This window comes from Schistocerca cancellata, chromosome 7, assembly GCF_023864275.1.
Source record: "Schistocerca cancellata isolate TAMUIC-IGC-003103 chromosome 7, iqSchCanc2.1, whole genome shotgun sequence".
Lineage (NCBI taxonomy): Eukaryota > Metazoa > Arthropoda > Insecta > Orthoptera > Acrididae > Schistocerca > Schistocerca cancellata.
Window position 1 is genome coordinate 394,860,642 of NC_064632.1, and position 25,374 is coordinate 394,886,015.

The window sequence follows — 25,374 nt, forward strand, 5'->3', positions numbered from 1 at the left end:
AGTTCGTAGTAACTGACGGAAAGTCATCGAGTAAAACAGAAGTGACTTCTGGCGTTCGCCAAGGTGGTGTTACAGGCCCTTTGCTGTTCCTTACCGACACAAACGATTTGGGAGACAACCTGAGCAGCCATCTTCGGTTGTTTGCAAATGACGCTCTCGTTTATCGACTAATAAAGTCATCAGAAAACCAAAACAAACTACAAAACGATTTAGAAAAGATATCCGAATGGTGCGAAAATAGGCAGTTGACCCTAAATAATGAAAAGTGTAAGGTCATCTACATGAGTGCTGAAAGGAACTCGTTAAACTTCGGTTACACGATAAATCAGTCTAATCTAAAAGCCGTAAATTCAGCTAAATATCTAGGTATTACAATTACGAAGAACTTAAATTGGAAGGAACACAGATAATGTTGTGGAGAAGGATAACCAAAGACTGCGTTTTATTGGCAGGACACTTAAAAAATTTAACAGATCTACTAAGGAGACTGCCTACACTACGCTTGTCCGTCCTCTTTTAGAATACTGCTGCGCGGTGTGGGATCCTTACCAGATGGGACTGATGGAGTACATGGAAAAAGTTCAGAGAAAGGCAGCACGTTTTGTATTATCGCGAAGTGTGGGAGAGAATGTCACAGAAATGATACAGGATTTGGGCTGGACATCATTAAAAGAAAAGCGTTTTTCGTTGCGACGGAATCTTCTCTCGAAATTCAGATCACCAACTTTCTCCTCCGAATGCGAAAATATTTTGTTGACACCGACCTACATAGGGAGGAACGATCACCACGATAAAATAAGGGAAATCAGAGCTCGTACGGAAAGATATAGGTGTTCATTCTTTCCGCGCGCTATACGGGATTGGAATAACAGAATTGTGAAGGTGGTTAGATGAACCCTCTGCCAGGCACTTAAATGTTATCTGCAGAGTATCTGTGTAGATGTGGCTGTAGATAGAATGATCAAAAACATTCTGTAGTGGGCCAAAGTCAGCCGAATTTCACCGATCATAATAGTGTCATCTTAAAGTGTGCGATTAGTACGTATAACTGAGGGCAGCGAGGGTATAGGTAACACTTCTAGTGTGGGAGAACAGTTGACACGTCATTACTGAGAGCTGTGGCTCAGTGGTTAGCATGTTGGACTCTCATGTGGGAGGACGAAGGTTCATATCCGCGTCCGATCATCCAGATTTAGGTTTTCTGTGCTTTCCCTAAATCGCTCCAGGCAAATGCCGGGATTGAGTTCCTCTGAAACTCTACGGTCGATTTGCTTCCTCATCCTTGAATCGTTCCGAGATTGCACTCCGTCTCTAGTGACCTCAATGTTAACGGGTCGTCCTACATCTACATCTACACACACACTCCGCAAGCCAATATTAGTCATTTCCCTTCTTATTCCACTCGGAAACAAGGCGACGGAAAAATGATTCATTACACTGTTGAGCCAAAACGTTATGACCACTGTCCACCGCAAGGTTGAATGCCTCCTGATGGCCTGGTGATGCAGTAAGGAAAGAATGTAAGCGGAAGAGAAACGGATGGGCAGTCATTATAGCGAACATACGGGCCGCAACTGTGGAAATTCACTGGTATAAGTGGTTTTGACAGAAAGCACATTGTTATGGCCCTGCGGCTGTGAAACCTGGTAATTAAGGAAGGCAGGATTGTGTTGCTTTGCAATTTCACTCATTTATTTTAATAAATAATTTTTGGAAACAAGCCAATGAAGTTGCAATCAGACTTTTAAGGCACGTAATCACAATCACGGCTGAAGGCCTTTAACGCGAAAAATGGAAATTATTTAATATTTAACAAATACATAAAATACAGACAGCCAATAATTTTGAAGACAAGCCAATGTGGTCGCAATCAGAATTTTAACGCAAGTAACCACAATCACAGCTGAAGGCCTTTAACGTCAAAATGGCAATTATAAAAAATTTAACAAATATACTGTGAAACGGCGAATGGTATAGCAAAAGTTAATTTAAAAAACAAACAACAGATCATCAAACAGATGAGACAAATGATTGTAACTTAATAATACAATAATAAAATAAAACACAAGGGTCAACGACAGACGGTGCTCCAGGAATCGACCTCTGAGTAGGTCACACCAAAAACACTTTTGCGAGTGAAAAGAAAGGCAGCCAAGAGTTTCATTCAGATCACAAGATGGTAACTCTGACTAGAGGCAGTCTAACAAGCGACTAATGATAATCTTGGTGAGGCTTCCTGATTTCTAACAAACCAAATGCAAAGATGTAAAATTACGCCAAAGCCGGAACTGGCGGTCTGGGGTCCGCCCGCAGAATACTGTGCTTAGAGTGCCCGGAACAAGAAGGAATGACTACTACTAAGGTAGAAGAACGCCACTCAACCTACGACCAAGAAGCTGTCAAACTTACACGCCTCACCGGACAGCAGCTGCAAGGAAAGGAAATGTACACTGCTGTTACATACACTAACCCCCAGGGCAAGTAACTGGGGCGTTAGCGGCCACAAGACAGAAAAATACCGCTGGTTGAACTTAACAATGTAAGAAGCTGAAAATAGTAAATAGTAATTAGAGGCTCAGGAAGGTTAATCAGATCCGCCTTCCCCAGGTACTCCACTCGCTGCTTTTCCCCAAGTCACTGGAGAATCGCGAGATTTCACAATGCTGGAGGTTTCTCTGCACGAATTGCAATGAACTCAACTTAAACATGCAGGATCCAGTTTCGACAGGGTCGTGTACCCTCGTGACCACAGCCCATCGACCCGGCAGTCTATGCACGCCGCCAGCGGTCCCGGCGTGTTGCCGCTCTGCCTGGACCTCACTGCTCCTGCGTCCCCAACCGAACTCCACACTCTCACCACACGGAAGAAGCACGAGGTCGCCCCAAAGATAGGGCAGCAGAACTACATAGCGATAAACGCCGGTGCTGCGACTAGCGGACAGGCAAAGCTTACGAAACCGAGTGGCGCCAGTGAACACGAGAAGAAGAGAAACAACGCAACCATGCCAACTAAACGATACGGTCTGGCAGAAACCTACACAAGGCACCAACGCGAGCCACAGCACGGCCCAGGCTGGTAACGAGAATCACTGAAACGGCGAAGCTGGTCGCCTGTTGATGTACTACTGTCGTGAGAACATATGGAAAGTGGCTGAAGGATAGTGAAACAACGAGTTGGCCGTATGGTATTGGACGACGACTCATCATCACAAAACAGAGGTCGAAGGATCCCGCACTGTGTAATCCAGGATAGGCAACGATTTGTGGCAGATCTGAGGACAGTGTACAATGCTGGTGCAAGCACAGGTATTTCGGAACACCACTGAGTTTTCATCGTGGATCAATAGAAACGTGGCGCCTGTTGAATGAATCACATTTTTGTTACACCAGGTCGATCATTGGGTCATTACACGCCATCATCTAGACGAATGGCTGCTGTGGAAACATGCACCGCGCCACAGATGCAGGCCGGTGAGGGCCGAATTATGCTATAAAATACAAAGTGTTGGGATTCAGTGGGGTCTGTGGTCGTAATCGAAGGCATCGTGACAGCAGTTAACTACGTGAACGTTACTGCGGACCACCTGCATCGCTTCATGCTCGAAGTCTCCCCCTATGGCTATGACATCTCCCAGCAGGGTAACTACCTCGTTGCAAGGTCAGAATCGTGCGTCAGTGGTTTGAGAGGCATTATAGTGAACTCACATTGATATCTTGGCCAGCAAATTTGCCTGGTCTGTAACCACTGGAACACATATCGGGCGCCAGCTGCGTACCCGAAACCACCATCCTGTAATTTGGGGGAATTGGTTGACCTGTGAGTATAGACATCTGTTGCCACATACTTCTAGAATTCTGCTAAGGACTTGTAGAATCTATGCCAAGCGGCAACGCTGCTGTACTGTGTTTGGAAAGTGGAACAACACGCTATTAAACAGCTGAACATAATGTTTTGGCTCGACGGTGGATATGCCTCTGTTCGAGCCCTTTCTTTGATTTTGACATCGTGGTTCTTATGCAAAGTGTACGTTGGCGGCCGTAGCATCGTTCATCATCTTTAAATCCCGCTTCTCTAAATTTTCTCAGTAGTGTTCCTCTAAAAGAACGTCGCCTTCCACCAAAAGATTCCATTTGGGTTCCCAATGCATCTCCGTTTCACTTGTGCGCAGTTCGAAATTACCAGCTCACTTGTGAATTACTTCAATGCCGCCCTTTAATCCAATCTGATGTGGATCCCAAACACTCGAACAGCAATCAAGAATGGGTCGCACTAGTGTCCTATATGTAATCTCCTTTACAGTTGAACGACATTTTCCCTAAATTCTCCCAATAAACTGAAGTCGACCATTCGCCTACACCGCTTAAATACTCGTTCCATTTCATATGACTTCGCAGCGTTACGCCTAAATATTTCACTGATCTCACTGTGTCAAGCAGCACACTATTAATGCTGTACTCGAACATTATGGATTTATTTTCCATAGCCAGCTGCATTTACTTACTTTTTTCTACATTTAGAACTAGCTGCCATTCATCATGTCAACTAGAAACTTTGTCTAAGTCATCTTGTATCCACCTACAGTCACTCAACGACGACATCTTCCCATAAACACAGCATCATGAGCAAACAGCCATAGATTACTGCTCACCCTGTCCGTCAGATCAGTTATCTACACAGTTATCCTGTCACACTTCCCTGAGGCATTCCTGACGATACATTTGCCTCTGATGAACATTAGACCCTAATCGTCCATCCTTGCTTTTTGACACACTATTAACACACAATAAGAACAGTAATGGACCCAGTACTGGTTCTTGTGGCATCCCTGATGATACATTCCTTCATTTTCTTCTTGTTACTCCGATGATTAAACATTGTATTTTTTTATTTTTTATTTATTATTTTCTTGTAGCTATAAGTCTTCTGGCTGGTTTGATGCACCATGAATGCCTCTCCTGTGCAGACTCTTCATCTCAGAGTAGCACTTGCAACCTACGTCCTCAATTATTTACAGGATGTATTCCAATCTCTGTCTGCCTCCACAGTTTTTGCCTCTGCAGCTCCCTGTAGTGCCATGGAAGTCATTCCCTGATATCTTAACACATGTCCTGCCATCCTGTCCATTCTCCTTGTCAGTGTTTCCCACATACTCTTTCCCTCTCCGATTCTGCACAGAATCTCCTCGTTCCGTACGTTATCAGTCCATCTAATTTTCAACATTAGTCTGTAGCACCACATTTCAAACTCTTCAGTTCTCTTCTTTTCCAGTTTATCTACAGTCCATATTCCATTACCATATAATGCTGTCCTCCAAACCTACATTCTCAGATATTTCTATCTCAAATTAAGGCGTATGTTATATCAATAGATTCCTCTTGGCCAGGAATGTCCTTTTTGTCAGTGCGATTGTGCATTTGATGTCCTCCTTGCTCCGTCCGTCATTGGTTATTTTTCTGCCTAGGTAGTAGAATTCCTTAACTTCATCTACTTCGTAACCATCAATCATAATGTTAAATTTCACACTATTCGCATTTCTGTTACTTCTTATTACATTTGTCTTTCTCCGATTTACTCCCAGACCATATTCTGTACTCATTGCACTGTTCATTCCGTTCAGACGATAATGTAATTCTTCTTCACTTTCAGTCAGGATAGCAATGTCAGCGAATCGTATCATTGATATCCTTTCACCTTGAAATTTTATTCCACTCCTGAACCTTTCTCTTATTTCCATCATTGCTTCCTAGATGCACAGATTGAACAGTAGGGGTGAAAGACTACATCTCTGTCTTACATCCTTTTTAATCCGAACATTTCGTTCTTGATCGTCCACTCTTGGCTCTTGTAGATATTGTACACTCCTGTAAATGGAAAAAAGAACACATTGACACCGGTGTGTCAGACCCACCATACTTGCTCCGGACACTGCGAAAGGGCTGTACAAGCAATGATCACACGCACGGCACAGCGGACACACCAGGAACCGCGGTGTTGGCCGTCGAATGGCGCTAGCTGCGCAGCATTTGTGCACCGCCGCCGTCAGTGTCAGCCAGTTTGCCGTGGCATACGGAGCTCCATCGCAGTCTTTAACACTGGTAGCATGCCGCGACAGCGTGGACGTGAACCGTATGTGCAGTTGACGGACTTTGAGCGAGGGTGTATAGTGGGCATGCGGGAGGCCGGGTGGACGTACCGCCGAATTGCTCAACACATGGGGCGTGAGGTCTCCACAGTACATCGATGTTGTCGCCAGTGGTCGGCGGAAGGTGCACGTGCCCGTCGACCTGGGACCGGACCGCAGCGACGCACGGATGCACGCCAAGACCGTAGGATCCTACGCAGTGCCGTAGGGGACCGCACCGCCACTTCCCAGCAAATTAGGGACACTGTTGCTCCTGGGGTATCGGCGAGGACCATTCGCAACCGTCTCCATGAAGCTGGGCTACGGTCCCGCACACCGTTAGGCCGTCTTCCGCTCACGCCCCAACATCGTGCAGCCCGCCTCCAGTGGTGTCGCGACAGGCGTGAATGGAGGGACGAATGGAGACGTGTCGTCTTCAGCGATGAGAGTCGCTTCTGCCTTGGTGCCAATGATGGTCGTATGCGTGTTTGGCGCCGTGCAGGTAAGCGCCACAATCAGGACTGCATACGACCGAGGCACACAGGGCCAACACCCGGCATCATGGTGTGGGGAGCGATCTCCTACACTGGCCGTACACCACTGGTAATCGTCGAGGGGACACTGAATAGTGCACGGTACATCCAAACCGTCATCGAACCCATCGTTCTACCATTCCTAGACCGGCAAGGGAACTTGCTGTTCCAACAGGACAATGCACGTCCGCATGTATCCCGTGCCACCCAACGTGCTCTAGAAGGTGTAAGTCAACTACCCTGGCCAGCAAGATCTCCGGATCTGTCCCCCATTGAGCATGTTTGGGACTGGATGAAGCGTCGTCACACACGGTCTGCACGTCCAGCACGAACGCTGGTCCAACTGAGGCGCCAGGTGGAAATGGCATGGCAAGCCGTTCCACAGGACTACATTCAGCATCTCTACGATCGTCTCCATGGGAGAATAGCAGCCTGCATTGCTGCGAAAGGTGGATATACACTGTACTAGTGCCGACATTGTGCATGCTCTGTTGCCTGTGTCTATGTGCCTGTGGTTCTGTCAGTGTGATCATGTGATGTATCTGACCCCAGGAATGTGTCAATAAAGTTTCCCCTTCCTGGGACAATGAATTCACGGTGTTCTTATTTCAATTTCCAGAAGTGTATATTACCCGTCTATCCCTATATCGTACCTCTATTTTTCTCAGAACTTCGAACGTCTTGGACCATTTTATACTGTAGAACGCTTTTTACAGATGGACAAATCGTATGAACGTGTCTTGATTTTTCGCCATTCTTGCTTCCATTATCAACCGTAACGTCAGAATTGCCTCTCTGGGCATTTATCTTTGCTAAGGCCAAATTGATCGTCATTTAACACATCCTGAATTTTGTTTTCCTTTCTTCTGTATATTATTCTTGCCAGCAACTTGGATGCATGAGCTGTTAAGCTGACTGTGCGATAATTTTTGCACTTATCGGCTCTTGCAGTCTTTGGAATTTTGTGGATGATATTTTTTCGAAAGTCAGGTGGTATGTCACCAGACTGATAAATTCTACACATCAACGTGAATAGTAGTTTTGTTACCACTACCCCCAACGATTTTAGAAATTCTAATGGAATGTTATCTCTTCCCTTCAGCCTCATTTGATTTTAAGTCCTCCAAAGCTCTCTTAAAATTTGATTCTAACACTGAATCCCCTATCTCTTTCAAATCGACTCCTGTTTCTTCTTCTATCACATTAGACAAATCTTTTCCCTCATAAAGGTCTTCAATGTACTCTTTCCACCTATACGCTCTCTCCTCTGTATTTAATAGTGGAATTCCCGTTGCACTCTTAATGTTGTCGCCCTTGCTTTTAATTTCACCTTTGGATGTTTCGACTGTCTTATATGTGGACTCAGTCCTTCCGACGTCATATCTTTTTCGATTTCTTCACATTTTTCATGCAACCAGTTCGTCTGAGCTTCCTTGCACTTCCTATTTATTTCATTCCTTAGCGACTTCTATCATCGATCAACTGAAGTAGTTCTTGTGTTATCCATGGTTTCTACGCAGTTACCTCTTTGTAGCTATGTTTTTCTCTACAACTTCTGTGATTGTTCTTTTTAGGTATGACCATTCCTCTTCAACTGTACTGCGTAATGAGCTATTCATTATTGCTGTATCTATAGCCTTAGAGAACGTCAAGCGTATTTTTTCATTCCTTAGTACTCCAGTATCCCACTTCTTTGCATATTGATTCTACCTGAATAATTTCTTAAACTTCAGCCTATTCTTCATCATCGCTACGACATGTTGATCTGAGTTTATATCTGCTCCTGAGTACGCCTTACAATCCAGAATCCGATTTCGGAATCTCTGTCTGACCATGATGTAATCTAACTTAAATCTTCCCGTATCACCCGGCTTCTCCTTTCGTGATTCTTGAACAGAGTATTCGCTACCACTAGCTGAAATTTGTTTTAGAACTCAATTAGTCTTTCTACTCTCTTATTTCTTGTTGCAAGCCCATGTGCTCCTGTAATCTTTTCATCTGCTCCTTCCCGTACAACTGCATTCCAGTCTCCCGTGATTGTTAGATTTTAATCTCCCTTTACGTACTGTATTACCCTTTACATATTCTCATAGACTTTGTCTCATCATCTCCAACTTGCGGCGTTGGCATATACACCCGAACTATCGTTGGTGTTGGTTTGCCGTCGATTCTGATAAGAACAACCCTATCACTGAACTCTTCACAGTAATACACTCTCTGCCCTACCTTGCTGTTCATAGCGAATGCTACTCCCGTTGTACCATATTCTGCAGCTGTTGATATTCCCTATACTCATCTGACCAGAAATACTTGTCTTCTTTCCATTTCACTTCACTAACCCCTACTATATCTAAATTGGGCTTTAGCATTTCCCCGGCCGCGGTGGCCGAGCGGTTCTAGGCGCTGCAGTCCGGTACCGCGGGACTGCTACGGTCGCAGGTTCGAATCCTGCCTCGGGCATGGATGTGTGTGATGTCCTTAGGTTAGTTAGGTTTAAGTAGTTCTAAGTTCTAGGGGACTGATGACCTAAGATGTTAAGTCCCATAGTGCTCAGAGCCATTTTTTTTTAGCATTTCCCTTTTTCAGATTTTCTAGCTTCCCCAACACGTTCAAGTTTCTGACATTCCACGCCCCGACTCTTAGAACGTTATCCTTTCGTTGGTTATTCAACGTTTTTCTTATGGTCACCCCCTTGGCAGCCCACTCCCGGAGATCCGAATGGGGGACTATTCCGGAATCTTTTGCCACTGGAGAGATCGTCATGACACATTTTTAAATACAGGCCACATGTCCTGTGCAAACACGTGCCTTTAATGCAGTGGTTTCCATTAGCTTCTGCATCCTCATGCCGTTGATCATTGCTGATTCTTCCGCCTTCAGGGACTTTTCCCACCGTAAGTACAAGAGAGTGTTCTGAACCTCTGTCGGCTCCTCCGCTTTGACAGGGCAGTTGTAAGAATGTGGGTGGCTTCTTATGCCAGAAGTCTTCGGCCGCCAATGCTGATTATTAATCAAAATTTAAGCAGTGGCTGGTTTTTAACCCGAAACGGAAGACTTTTTGATTGTTAATCAAAGGCGCTACCCACTTTTTTCCAGTTTTTTTCCTTACAAAACTCGAACGCTAACCATTTTTTTTACGGGGATGAACGGACCCGGTCAGTTTAAAGCCGGGTGGAGACAAGGTGTGCAGGGGTTGAAACCCAAGACCTGGCCACGTGCTGGTTCATCGCATGGACATGGTACTAGGTTGCCTTTTTTAATTTCACGTTTTTTATTCATTTTTATTTTCTTAAATTTTTTCTTTATTTTTGTTGTTATTTGTTTTATGAAAAGAAAATTTGAGAGAAAAATCCACAATTCTGGGTCTCAAAAAGAAACTTTTTCTCTAGGAAGAACACAATGAAAAAAGGCTCCAGAGAAAAAAAAGCTATCCAATTCCTCGACGGTTAAAGGGAAGGTGCAACATCTTGGCAAGCAGTGCATGATAACGTGAAAGCCTCTGCCAATTCCAATGAGCGTTCACCATATACAGTGTTATTACAAATGATTGAAGCGATTTCACAGCTCTACAATAACTTTATTATTTGAGATATTTTCACAATGCTTTGCACACACATACAAAAACTCAAAAACTTTTTTTAGGCATTCACAAATGTTCGATATGTGCCCCTTTAGTGATTCGGCAGACATCAAGCCGATAATCAAGTTCCTCCCACACTCGGCGCAGCATGTCCCCATCAATGAGTTCGAAAGCATCGTTGATGCGAGCTCGCAGTTCTGGCACGTTTTTTGGTAGAGGAGGTTTAAACACTGAATCTTTCACATAACCCCACAGAAAGAAATCGCATGGGGTTAAGTCGGGAGAGCGTGGAGGCCATGACATGAATTGCTGATCATGATCTCCACCACGACCGATCCATCGGTTTTCCAATCTCCTGTTTAAGAAATGCTGAACATCATGATGGAAGTGCGGTGGAGCACCATCCTGTTGAAAGATGAAATCGGCGCTGTCGGTCTCCAGTTCTGGCATGAGCCAATTTTCCGCGGGCTACGCGTGAAACTTGCCCGCACGCGTTCAACCGTTTCTTCGCTCACTGCAGGCCGACCCGTTGATTTCCCCTTACAGAGGTATCCAGAAGCTTTAAACTGCGCATACCATCGCCGAATGGAGTTAGCAGTTGGTGGATCTTTGTTGAACTTCGTCCTGAAGTGTCGTTGCACTGTTATGACTGACTGATGTGAGTGGATTTCAAGCACGACATACGCTTTCTCGGCTCCTGTCGCCACTTTGTCTCACTGCGCTCTCGAGCGCACTGGCGGCAGAAACCTGAAGTGCGGCTTCAGCCGAACAAAACTTTATGAGTTTTTCTACGTATCTGTAGTGTGCCTTGACCATATGTCAATGAATGGAGCTACGGTGAATTTATGAAATCGCTTCAATCATTTGTAATAGCCCTGTATTTATTACAACTCTAGGCAGTTTATTGCTTGCAAATGACCTTTAACAGTCCATGGCAGAGTCAACGGATGAATCTGAATGTGAAGAGGTGGATCCCTATATTCCACCCTCTTTCTATTTTCTCTTTTTTCGCGATGACGCGCGCTCAGGTTGAAAGTATTTTGTTGCGGCTGTGCGGGAAGGCGACTGCCACAAGGGGAAACTTGGGGAGTTCCTGTGGAAATTCAGTATCAGGTTCCACAATTGGGTGGTGCGGCTCCTGGGAATCAACAGAAATGGAAACTGACGATACGTCTTTTACCGCCACCACATGTCGAACTGGAACAGTTGTGCCGAACTGGTTCTGATCAGCAGCGGTCTGTGGAATGCTTTCCCCACACGGGAGCACAGAAGAAGGGCGGGAATAAATTACAGACACAAGGATGTCTGGTAGGACTGAAGGTAGAGTACGGAGTCCCAGAGTTCTCGACCTCGGGAGTTGCATCGAAGGCTGGACGCTTTCGAATCTTAAACAGCAACCGACATGTTATCATCCGGTCTGAACTAGGGGAAGGAAGAGGCCTCCACCAATGGAATCTTCGCAGTCGAGAGGAGAAGGGAAAAGGAATGCTTGGTTAGGCACAATGGCTGTCACTTGGGGAACCAGGTCCACTAAAGTTAGCTTTTTAAGTTGTTCATAAGTCTATTTTATACCGTGACACGACACTGACAATTTGTACGGAGATGTCCACTCTCATTACATATAAAATAAGTCCCTTCTTGTCCTGTGTAAACTATATGTAGCCGGTATCCACATATCTGCAAATGAGAGGTAATATTTTGTTTGACGATGATGTCCACGGATCGAACTCCATTACAGACTCGTAAACTATGTTGAGCGGACCACCGTTCGCGCCGCATCTTCCGTATATCTCTAAACGGAAACAGGACGGTCTTGAGAAAACTGTCTTCAGCTTCGGCCGGAAGGTTAAACACCTAACATTTGTATACTCTACCTCCGCGTTCGTCAGAATAACCATTCTATTAGAGTCATCGCGATGAGTGAAAGGGACTCCTTGTCCATGTCAAAGAAGAAGCCTGTCAACCTGAAGCGGGTGTATAGACCTGAAGCAAAACGCATACGATTCTGAATCGAAGTAAGCCGTGTTAACGTGTTCTGAAGTGATCTTGATCGTATCTACAATGAAGAGCCAAAGAAATGCCTAATATCGAGTAGGGCCCCCGCGAGCACGAAGAAATGCCACCGAACGACGTACCATGGGCTCGACTAATGTCCGAAGTAGTGCTGGAGGGAACTGACACCATGAAACCTGCAGCGTATCCATAAATCTGTAAGAGTTTGAGGAGGGAGATTTCTTCAGAACAGCACGTTGCAAGACATCCCAGATGTGCTCAATAACGTTCGTGTCTGAGGAGTTTGATGGCCAGCGGAAGTGTTTAAACTCAGAAGAGTATTCCTGTAGCCACTCTGTAGCAATTCAGGACGTGCGGGGTGTCACATTGTGCTTTGGAATTGCTCAAGTCCGTTGGAATGCACAATGGCCATGAATGGATGCAGGTGAACAGACAGGATGCTTACGTACGTGTCACCTGTCACAGTCGTATCTAGATATATCACGGGTCCCATATCACTCCAACTGCACACGCCCCACATCATTACAGAGCCTACATCAGCTTGAACAGCCCCTGCTGACATGCAGGGTTCGTGGGTTCACGAGGTTGTCTCCATACCCGTACACGTCCATCCACTCGATGCAAATTGAAACGAGACTCGTTTGACCAGGCAACATGTTTCCAGCCATCAACAGTCCAATGTCGGTGTTGAAGGGCCCAGGCGAGGCGAAAAGCTTTGTATGGTGCAGTGATCAAGGGTACACGAGTGGGGCTTCCGCTCCAAAAGCCCATATCCATGATGTTTCGTTGAATTGTTTTCACGCTGACAATTGTTGATGGCCCAGCAATTTGCGGAAGGGTTACACTTCTGTCATGTTGAACTATTCTCTTCAGTCGCCGTTGATCCTGTTCTTGCAGGAGTTTTCTCCGGCAGCAGCGATGTCAGAGATTTGATGTTTTACCGGAATCCAGATATTCACGGTACACTCGTGAAATGGTCGTACGGGAAAATCCCCACTGCATCGCTACCTCGGAGATAGCTCGTGGGCCGACTGTAACATCACGTTAAAACACAATTAAATCTTGATAACCTGCCATTGTAGCAGCAGTAACCGATCTAACAACTGCGCTAGACACTTGTCTTATATAGGCTTCTCTGACCGCAGCGCTGTATTCTGCATGTTTACATATCTCTGTATTGGAATATGCATGTCTACAACAGTTTCTATGGCGCTTCAGTGTACAAGCCACTCACGTATTTCTAACGAACTCGGCTGCACATGACGCGTGGACCTGTTAGAGCTGGCGGTACTGTGATGATGGAGACTGTTTTAAGGGCACACGACGACAAGGTCTTCAGCGTCCGCTCAGTAACAGATTGAAACAGGTGTCAAGAAAAAACTCAGAACAATACGATTAAACAGAACATAAGACACAGGAAACAAGCTTGGAAAACTATGTGCCTACCCACACCGAAGCGTGGGACGAAGCATGCCGTCAGCAGTGAAATATGGACAACTCAGGAAGAAATTGGCAGAGGGAACTAAAGCCATATAGCAGATGGTAATGGCTGGCTGACCGCAAGGAGAAGGGGAGGAGCCAGCCACTGTGCAATACACTAAAACCTCCAGCCTAAAAGTTTAGGCCAGAGTCCAGACACATCACAAAAGTTTAAAACCCTAGACACACACGTCTCATCATAAGCTAACACACAGGGCAGATCCCTATCAACTTGTGCTTCTGCCCTTGCATCACGATATGAAATGCAGTCTGTTAAAATGTGCCGGACAGAGATGTGCACAACACAAGCATCACAAATCGGGGGATGCTCCCGCCGTAATAGAAAGCTATGTGTGAGAGGACAGTGCCCAATCCGAAGACGCGTGAGGATCACTTCTTCCCGCCTGAGCACCCGGCAGGAGGAACGCCACGGCCGAGTTGTTGACTTCACCAACCGCAGTTTATTGGCAATCACCGCCAGCCATTCTTCCTCCCACAACTCCATGCACTTCTTGTGGAGTGCAGAAATGATGATGATGATGATGTTGTGTGACGAGGGCCTCCCTTCGGGTAGACTGCTCGCCTGGTGCAAGTCTTTCGATTTGAAGCCATTTCGGCGACTTGCGCGTCGATGGGGATGAAATGATGATGATTAGGACAACACAACATCCAGTCCCTGAGCGGAGAAAAATCTCCGAACCAGCCGGGAATCGAACCCGGGCCCTTAGGACAGTGCAGAAATGACAGACTGCAAGGGAATAGGACACTGGACCACATCCTGCTCTCTGCAGGCCTCCTTGAGAGCCCGAGCGGCCTGATCATTGCCCCATATTCCTACATGACCAGGCACCCAGCTGAAGGACACCTCCTTACCGCGCCGTTGGAGCAAGTACAGTTCGTCATATATCAGCTGTGCGTGGAATGTTCCTGGGAGGCATGAAAGACATCACGGCGCAAGATAACGCGGCGTCAAAAGAAGTCACAAACACGAGACACCGAGAGACAAACGACGACGTGACGCTCACGACGACTCACTCGACACTGAGGATAAACGAGGAAGCTGTCGCAGCGCAACGATAGGGACAGAAACTGGCGGAACCTTCTAGCCCAGCGCGCGAAGCGGGAGCGACGCTAGGATGTGTAGACCACGAGTGGTGTTAAGTCGGGAGGAGTTGTACTGTACCTGAGGGCAGGGCGGTCGCTGCCGGTGGAGGAGACGGTGGTGTGGGGCGTGGAGTCGGGGTCCCAGCAGGCGGCGATGGAGAAGCGCGACCCGCTGGTGGGCTCGACCGCCTCCACGGACACGCGCAGCGTGGCCTCCTGCCAGCGGCGCAGCTGCGCCTGGCGCTGCTCGCGCGTCGGCTCGGCCGCCGCCTGCCCCTCCCGCGTCCAGGGCGCGGGGTCCGGGCCCGAGGCGGCGTACTCGGGCTGCGCGCCCGGCCGGTTGCGGCCCGCCATCGCGCGGATCTCGCCCGGCGACGGGTTCCTGTCCCAACCAGCGCAGCCGTCACACGGGCGCAACACACTCGCTCAACGGACTTCTGAAACAAGGATCTTATACGACGGTGGTTTGATAACTCTGGCAAATCTCCAAAAAAGAATAGGGTACATTTTTGTTGCGCCTTCGTGGTTGGTAAGCTCGATTATTCCAAGGATCGTATACAGAGTTTCGACAATGTGCAGCTTACAGTTCATTGTTGACACTCGTCTGGAATGGTCAGCGTGTCGACTGCAATTGAAAACAGTTTACTGCTGTTACACTAATGGCCATTACAACTGCTACACCAAGAAGAAATGCACATGACAAACTGGTATTCATTAGACAAATATATGATACTAGAACTGACATTGATTACATTTTCACGCAATTTGCCGGCATAGATCCTGAGAAATCAGTACCCAGAACAACCGCCTCTGCCCGTAATAACGGCCTTGAAACACCTGAGTCAGAGCTCGGATGGCGTGTACAGGTACAGCTGCCCATGCAGATTCAACACGATACCACAGTTCATCAAGAGTAGTGACTGGCGTATTGTGACGAGCCAGTTACTCGTCCACCATTGACCAGACGTTTTCAATTGGTGAGAGATCTGGAGAATGTACTGGCCAAGGCAGCAGTCGAACATTTTCTGTATCCAGAAAGGCCCGTACAGGACCTGCAACATGTCGGTCGTGCATTATCCTACTGAAATGTAGGGTTTCGCAGCGATCGAATGAAGCGTCGAGCCACGGGTCTGAAATGTAATGTCCACTGTTCAAAGTGCCGTCAATGCGAACAAGAGGTGACCGAGACGTGTAACCAATGGCACACCATACCATCACGCCGGGTGATACGCCAGTATGGCGATGACGAATACACGCTTCCAATATCCGTTCACCGCGATGTCGCCAAACACGGATGCGACCATCATGATGCTGTAAACAGAACCTGGATTCAACCGAAAAAAATGACGTTTTGCCCAGGTTCGTCGTTGAGTACACCATCGCAGGCGCTCCTGTCTGTGATGCAGCGTTAAGGGTAACCGCAGCCATGGTCTCGGAGATGATAGTCCATGCTTCTGCAAACGTCGTCGAAATGTTCGTGCAGACGGTTATTGTGTTGCAAACGTCCCCATCTATTGACTCAGGGATCGAGACGTGGCTGCACGATCCGTTACAGCCATGCGGATAAGATGCCTGTCATCTCGACTGCTAGTGACACGAGGCCGTTGGGATCCAGCACGGCGTTCCATATTACTCTCCTGAACCCACCGATTCCATATTCTGCTAACAGGCTTTGGATCTCGACCAACGCGAGCAGCAATGTCGCGATACGATAAACCGCAATCGCGATAGGCTACAATCCGACCTTTACCAGAGTCGGAAACGTGATGGTACGCATTTCTCCTCTTTACACGAGGCATCACAACAACGTCTTACCAGGCAACGCCGGTCAACTTCTGTTTGTGTATGAGAAATCGGTTGGAAACTTTCCTCGTGCAGCACATTGTACGTGTCGCCACTGGCGCTAACATTGTGTGAATGCTCTGAAAAGCTAATCATTTGCATATCACAGCATCTTCTTCCTGTCGGTTAAATTTCGCGTCTGTAACACGTCATCTTCGTGGTGTAGCAATTTTAATGGCCAGTAGTGTATTAAATATTTTAATTTGAAGGGTTGGACTGCCACGCAGATCACAACAGAATTGGATGAACTTCACACGGGCTTTGCGTCATCATCATAGACAATTTAATTTTGGTTTAGTGTATTTAAACGTGATCGGACAAGCACCGAAGACGAAGCATGCTCCAGCCGTCCAAGTGAGGTCACCACAAAAGTAACTACTGGCGCCGTGGTTGTTTACGGTGGACCAAAAGCGCATCCGTGACAACATTTCAACACAACGTCTGGCGATGTTTAACCACAGTCCGCAAGACAGTCTGCCCCGATTTTTAACTGTTGATGAAACCTCGATGATCCATTTTTACATACCAGAATGAAAACGGAAGTCATAAGAATTGACAAAGGCTGGTGAAAGTGCACCGAAGAAAAATTGGAAATTTGTGGTAAGTTCCTATGGGATCAAACTGCCGAAGTCATCGGTCCCTAGGCTTTCACACTATTTCATTTAACTTAAACTAACTTACGCTAAGGACAACACACACACCCATGCCCGAGGGAGGACTCGAACCTACGGCGGGGGGAAGCCGCGCGAACTGTGGCAAGGGGCCCTAGACCACACGACTACCCCGCGCTCCTGCACCGAAAAAGAGACAGACTATTTTGTCAGCTCGTAACGTGATGACCACTGTTTTTTTTTTTCAATGAACAATTCTCTTAGATTGCTTGGAAAAGGCACAACCATAACTGAACCCTATTATGTTTTACTGCTGGATCGTTTGAAACTTACGTTTGCTGGCTGAAAAATGACCAATGCTGACACGGCAAACGGGACTCTTTCACCAGAATAATGCTCCATCTACACATCAGCGATAACAATGGCAAAATGCATGAACTGAGCTTTGATTCCTCATCCACCCGTTTCACCACACTTAGCCCCAAGTGACTTCTCCCTTTCCTCTAATTCGAAAATTGGCTTGCTTGAAATAAATTTTCATAAAATGTGAAAGTGATAATTGTAGTCAATGAGTATTTTGCACAGTTTGACAGATCCTTTTTATCCAATGGGTTGAAAAAATTGGACCAATTGTATATCCATCGAAGGAGAAGTAAGGGAGTTGTTTATGAAATAAAGATTTTTTTCTTGCTTTTGTACCAGATTTATCAAACCAAACTCGTATCCATACATATTATAGAAATGTATGGCTGTGTAGAAGAAGTAGAAGAAGAATGGGTAGCTTTGAGGGATGAAGTAGTGAAGACAGCAGAGGATCAAGTAGGTAAAAAGAAGAGGGCTAGTAGAAATCCTTGGGTAACAGAAGAAATATTGAATTTAATTGATGAAAGGAGAAAATATAAAAATGCAGTAAGTGAAGCAGGCAAAAAGGAATACAAACGTCTCAAAAATGAGATCGACAGGAAGTGCAAAATGGCTAAGCAGGCATGGCTAGAGGACAAATGTAAGGATGTGGAGGCTTATCTCACTAGGGGTAAGATAGATATTGCCTACAGGAAAATTAAAGAGACCTTTGGAGATAAGAGAACCACTTGTATGAACATCAAGAGCTCAGATGGAAACCCAGTTCTAAGCAAAGAAGGGAAAGCAGAAAGGTGGAAGGAGTATATAGAGGGTCTATACAAGGGCGATGCACTTGAGGACAGTATTATGGAAATGGAAGAGGATGTAGATGAAGATGAAATGGGAGATACGATACTGCGTGAAGAGTTTGACAGAGCACTGAACGATCTGAGTCGAAACAAGGCCCCCGGAGTAGACAACATTCCATTGGAACTACTGACGGCCTTGGGAGAGCCAGTCCTGACAAAACTCTACCATCTGGTGAGCAAGATGTATGAAACAGGCGAAATACCCTCAGACTTTAAGAAGAATATAATAATTCCAATCCCAAAGAAAGCAGGTGTGGACAGATGTGAAAATTACCGAACAATCAGTTTAATAAGCCACAGCTGCAAAATACTAACACGAATTCTTTACAGACGAATGGAAAAACTAGTAGAAGCCGACCTCGGGGAAGATCAGTTTGGATTCCGTAGAAATACTGGAACACGTGAGGCAATACTGACCTTACGACTTATCTTAGAAGAAAGATTAAGGAAAGGAAAACCTACGTTCCTAGCATTTGTAGACTTAGAGAAAGCTTTTGACAATTTTAACTGGAATACTCTCTTTCAAATTCTAAAGGTGGCAGGGGTAAAATACAGGGAGCGAAAGGCTATTTACAATTTGTATGGAAACCAGATGGCAGTTATAAGAGTCGAGGGGCATGAAAGTGAAGCAGTGGTTGGGAAGGGAGTAAGACAGGGTTGTAGCCTCTCCCCGATGCTATTCAATCTGTATATTGAGCAAGCAGTAAAGGAAACAAAAGAATAATTCGGAGTAGGTATTAAAATCCATGGAGAAGAAATAAAAACGTTGAGGTTCGCCGATGACATTGTAATTCTGTCAGAGACAGCAAAGGACTTGGAAGAGCAGTTGAACGGAAAGGATAGTGTCTTGAAGGGAGGATATAAGATGAACATCAACAAAAGCAAAACGAGGATAATGGAATGTAGTCAAATTAAGTCAGGTGATGCTGAGGGAATTAGATTAGGAAATGAGACACTTAAAGTAGTAAAGGAGTTTTGCTATTTAGGGAGTAAAATAACCGATGATGGTCGAAGTAGAGAGGATATAAAATGTAGACTGGCAATGGCAAGGAAAGCGTTTCTGAAGAAGAGAAATTTGTTAACATCGAGTATAGATTTAAGTGTCAGGAAGTCATTTCTGAAAGTATTTGTATGGAGTGTAGCCATGTATGGAAGTGAAACATGGACGGTAAATAGTTTGGACAAGAAGAGAATAGAAGCTTTCGAAATGTGGTGCTACAGAAGAATGCTGAAGATTAGATGGGTAGATCACATAACTAATGAGGAAGTATTGAATAGGATTGGGGAGAAGAGAAGTTTGTGGCACAACTTGACCAGAAGAAGGGATCGGTTCGTAGGACATATTCTGAGGCATCAAGGGATCACCAATTTAGTATTGGAGGGCAGCGTGGAGGGTAAAACTCGTAGGGGGAGACCAAGAGATGAATACACTAAGCAGATTCAGAAAGATGTAGGTTGTAGTAGGTACTGGGAGATGAAGAAGCTTGCACAGGATAGAGTAGCATGGAGAGCTGCATCAAACCAGTCTCAGGACTGAAGACCACAACAACAACAACAACAACAACATGGCTGTGTATGTTCCACGTCTCCTCCTAAGCCACCGGACCAATTGAAACCAAACACAGATCATTTACTGTCTGGAAATCATCGAAAGGTGGAGTTGGCGGCGGGGGTGACAAAGCAGTGTAGCCCACGACGCGGGAATACTTGACGCATCTAGGAGTTGAGAATTGGAGCACAAAGAAACTTACAACAAACTTTCTACATAGTTTCAGACCTTCACCAAACATTTTTTCGCTAACAACCCATGCAATATGATGAAAGGAAAAAATTTCATCGCCTACTACATTTTCCCTGTTCGTGCAGTAAAACTGTCGCATCTTGCATGATGTTTCAAATTATTACTTCTTTGCTAGTAGCTCCATTAGCAACACATTTTGCAGACAGTAGCCCCATATACCACTGGATGTACCAGCACAGTTATATAATTGTATGATACATAGTTCAGGGGATAGGACGTCATAATCATTGAGCTGCATGAAAATGAAACTGCAGAGCGAAATTCGCTAGAGATACAGGTAAAAATATATGTACATATACGTGTGAAATATATGTCACAACTTCGTGCACGGGCAAAGCCACCAATAAGCAGCTCATTCTAAGCTCCTGGAACGATTTCAACCAAATTTGATACACATATTAGTTACGACCTGGAAAGAAACACTGTGATGGTAAGAACCACCAGCCTCCTATCCACCGCGTGACCGCTACGGTCGCAGGTTCGAATCCTGCCTCGGGCATGGATGTGTGTGATGTCCTTAGGTTAGTTAGGTTCAAGTAGTTCTAAGTTCTAGGGGACTGATGACCTTAGAAGTTAAGTCCCATAGTGCTCATAGCCATTCAGCTCCTATCGAAATGGGCCTGATAACGTGGAGAGAGAAGGAGAGGACGAAGGAGATGGACAGCCAGAGAGAAGGAAGAAAGAGATTGACACAGGTAGGGGGAGGAGCAGATGTTCAAAGAGAGAAGAATATGGACAGGGAGAGGGGAGAGGATCAGATGTAAAGAGAAAGGAAACACGAAAAATGGTCAGAGAGAAGAGGGAAGTGGAGATGAACAGCGGGAGGGGTGAGGAGGAGAGGACAGAGGGCGTGTGGGGGGGGGGGGAGATCGGATGAAGTGGAAGAGCTGGACAAAGGCATTTGATCAAATATTCATCATATTTCTTTCACAAAGACATTTTACGTGGTTTAGAAAGGGGTATCACACTGTTATCAACTATTTCTTTATAGTTCCTTCAGAATAGCGTGATATTAACTGAGAAATTACTAGTTTAATGCTGTTGTTTCATGGGCCCCATTCACTAAACGATATACAGTGATTTTTCCGACACAAATACAAAATGTAATTAAACCAATATCCTTCCTCTTGTTAATGTTAACATATAATAAAAACATATAATATAACAACATACGATAATAAAAGCTGAGTGTAATGTAATGCGTATAGTTTACTGGAGCCGAATCGTACCATTGAAATCCTTTAAGACCAGAAATAAATAGTGACCTGACGTGTTTAAGTTCAAAAGGAACTGGTTATGGGTACGGTATATCTGTATGCTTGCCAAACACTTTCTGAGGCTTTACGTCGATTGTCATTTGTTTCGCAGATTTCTTTACGAATTTCGTACTCATTTTAATAATTCAAAACTAGGCAGTGGTTTTATATTCTTGGACATTATTCGTACAAAAGACCTTTTGGTCTTGTCCTTGTTTCTATGCTTTACTGCGACATTCAGTTCTCTAGCACGTCCGCCTTCACGTATATGTCTTAACACACGTGCAGCACATGTTCCATTAGATTTAGCACAAAACTCAGTTCCTATTCACTTTCAGCTAACACTGCTGCATCATTAACGAATCGTATTGTGTTAATTTTCTCTCCTTGAAAAACAATATAAGTTCTTTAATTCCCTTTTGAAAGAGCAAATAAACATCAGTGGTTACCGCGAATTTGCTTACATGTTTCCTGGTTTTGACTTATTATACAAATATGTAAGTGCAGACTATTGTAATTCGCTATTGTAATTCATTTCCATCTCCCTTTCAAAAAAAAAAGAAAAAACTTTTTGATTCAAACCAGATTAGAAAACACCTCTTCATATTGATAGCGCCGCAATAATCTCGGACATACTACCTCCTCTCCTTTGCATTTTGAATTTGCTTCTCCACCCCGTATACACGACACAGTATGGTTTCACACTGTGTATATACATGTCAGCCGCTTGCAGTAAACACGCTTTCTTTGATCAAATATATTGTGGCGCTAGGTTTGATCAAATAAATTTGACGAAAGACAATATTTGACAAAAGTTCCCTATTACACTAAGTCAAATATATTTGACAAAGTAGCTTTGTCAAAGAAATTTGACAGTCAAATACCGGCCTATGACAGGAACATTAATTATTGCTGCAGACAGGCGTCGACTAGTCGTCAAGTAATGTATGACCGTAACGTTTGGAATGTTTAATTGCTACAAATGATTCGTCAAATTATGTAAGTATATCTTCCGTTTATGATAAGTAAGATTATATTTGATCCTAAAATACAGGGTGTTCGGAAATTTCCGTTAAAATTCCTAGGACTTGTAGGTAGAGGGGAATGAGTGCATAATTTTTTGAATAGGATCCCTTGTCCGATTTCAGTTCAGATGTGTAACGCGACCACGTCTGCTGAGGGAAAGAGGAAAGCGTCAGAGCTGCTTGTTCTGGTGTGCAAAAGATGTAGGATGACGTGCTCTACATCAGACTGTCACCTGACGTCACTTAACGCCTGTGTTGTTGAGAGGTTCCTGTGGAGATAGAGAAAGATCTTCTGGCACGAGTTCTGGCCGCTACACTAGAAACTGAAGAGACACCAGCTGGTATGCGGAGTGTGCACCACAACTTGCTTCGCAGGTAAAAAGTCTGTGACTCGTTGGCGGTCGCCACATCGAGCCGGCGTTGTAATGCACCAGTACTGTTCTGCACGTGCATTGTGCTGCGTTATTTTTTGTTTTGGAATAATGTAAGCACGTAATGTTTAAGTGTTAATACAAGCAAATGGTTTTCTATGTTTGCTTTCGAACTGTTGCTTAATAATTACACTGCGTCACACCTAACTCAGTTCCTCAAGCAGAAGTGGATGAGTTGAACACCTTAACTGAAACCGTCGTAGAACGGAAACGATACGTTTCCGGACATGGGTTCCTGTTAAAAATATTATGTACTCATTCCCCTATACAAGTGCTAAAACTTTGTAATGGGAATTTCCGAACACCCTGTGTAAGTACTTATATGAAGGAAACCAACACGTCCGCAGCTCGTGGTCGTGCGGTAGCGTTCTCGCTTCCTGCGCCCGGGTTCCCGGGTTCGATTCCCGGCGGGATCAGGGATTTTCTCTGCCTCGTGATGACTGGGTGTTGTGTGATGTCCTTAGATCAGTTAGGTTTAAGTAGTTCTAAGTTCTAGGGGACTGATGACCATGGCTCAGAGCCATTTTCGAAACCAACACACCGGTACCCGGAATCAAGGTTTTTCAGATGTTTGTATTCTGTCACTTCTCAAATAATTTTATTCGTTCACTAAGTTACTTCCCAAGATAAATATTCCGGACACTAAACACAAACAAATGACATTCATATGGTCTATGTATGGTTTGTGAAACCTATTCTCCGGCGGTGGAGTAGTTCCTTCCAGAAACAGTTGGCACAGGAAGTGCTCATAACATGCCTCCAAAGTTGGAGTTGCCCTCAGAGGATAGTTCCCTCTTCCAGTCTTCCATTGTTTCGGAAATGTCTTGTTCTGTAAAATACTGCATTAGCCGGATGGGTATAAAATCGTACGAATGGTTATAAATAATATAAAAGCACTATTTTACCTTGACTGCTATCAAACTTCTGAATCAAGCTTAGTGGACCCAATCCAGGGCACAAGAAACGCTCTCACAAGTGTGAGGGATTTTAGCCAGTGTGACAATATGTTCTGTAGACAGCAGACAAATAGGTCACCTCCTGAATAATCTTCCATTTTTTATCAGTAAACTTCGTTGTGCTGAGTGTTTTGTGTTACATAGACGACGTTTGCTCAGGAATTCTACATGCTGTCATATGACAAGAGCTAGTGATACATCCCGAATATTTTTGAGTGTTGCTGTGGATGCATCAACTACATTCGGTACCAACAATAAGGATTGGGAGCCTCTATGTTTCAGTATGAAAGAAGATAAACACAACACTGAAAGGGTCAAACAGTTCATCAGCTTATAACAGTTTTACGGACGTCACAGTATCATTTTCGCAAAAATTTCATGTACTTTGGGTCTGATTGTGGCTAATCTTAGTGATTAAAAAACGCTGAGTGCAGCATCACTAAAAAAACCCATTGATTTTTTTATATATTACGATGTTGGGCTAGTTTGTGCTGGAAGTTCTTTGTACTAGAACGAGCACCAAATTTCAGATGTTCTCCAACGTAGACTGTTATGATCTGCAAACGCTTCCGAAGCGATATGAGGGCGTTGCGACAGCTGGGCAAAACAGAAGTTTGGAAGCAGTTACTGCACTAGTGAAAGGTCCACTGAACTGTCAACGGAACTATAGGACGTCCTAAAGCATTGAAAGGACGTCATTTAAATTCCACTGTTTTGTTACATGCTGTCTTGTGGATAATACACGGATGACTAGCAATTATAAGGGGTTCACATGCAGATCATGCTGGTTTGGTAGATTTTGCATTGGTGATATTCCACGATGGAGAACATGGGAGATTTCAAGAACTTCTGGATTATTTCATAAAACATTGTGCAGAGTTCTTTCTACAGACAAGCTACACATGAATCCATGTTGCAAAAGAAGTATCTAGTAAGGTATTAAGAACAGCTGCAGTGCCTGCTGCTTATGAAGGAGGCACGTTTCGTTTCCTTGACCTCTGTTATCCCACTACATCAATTTACACGGTCTGACAAAACCGTGAAGCACCCAGAAGATATGGTCGGATGTCAATATAACTTAGTACTAAAAATGTTCAAATGTGTGTGAATTCCTATGGGACCAAACTGCTGAGGTCTTCGGTCACTTATGCTGAGAACAACGGGCACACGCGCCCCCGCGCGCGCCCTTGGAAGGACTCGAACCCCCGGCGGGAGGGGCCGCGCAATCCGTGGCATAGCGCCTCTAACCACGTGGCCACTCCGCGCGGCTAACTTGGTACTCGTTCATATCATCGGCAGTTGTGAAAATGATTAGAGTTGCAATTCTCTGTGACACCTAGGACGGCCACCAGAGTGTATTAGTGCTGTTCGTGTCTGGTGTGTTATACAGGCCTGGTATGGTGTCTACAG

At 45.0% G+C, this 25,374-nt stretch overlaps 1 protein-coding gene across 1 annotated transcript in view; it reads right to left on the reverse strand.

Annotated features, from left to right (window-relative positions):
* Positions 1 to 25,374, reverse strand: part of LOC126092788 (serine-rich adhesin for platelets-like) — a 112,868-nt gene that overhangs the window by 63,986 nt on the left and 23,508 nt on the right. The window contains exons 3-4 of the mRNA XM_049908516.1: positions 15,102 to 15,213; positions 14,911 to 15,047 (exon numbers count right to left, since the gene is read on the reverse strand). Coding sequence (XP_049764473.1) covers positions 14,911 to 15,047; positions 15,102 to 15,213 — 249 coding nt within the window. The remainder of the gene's footprint in view (positions 1 to 14,910; positions 15,048 to 15,101; positions 15,214 to 25,374) is intronic.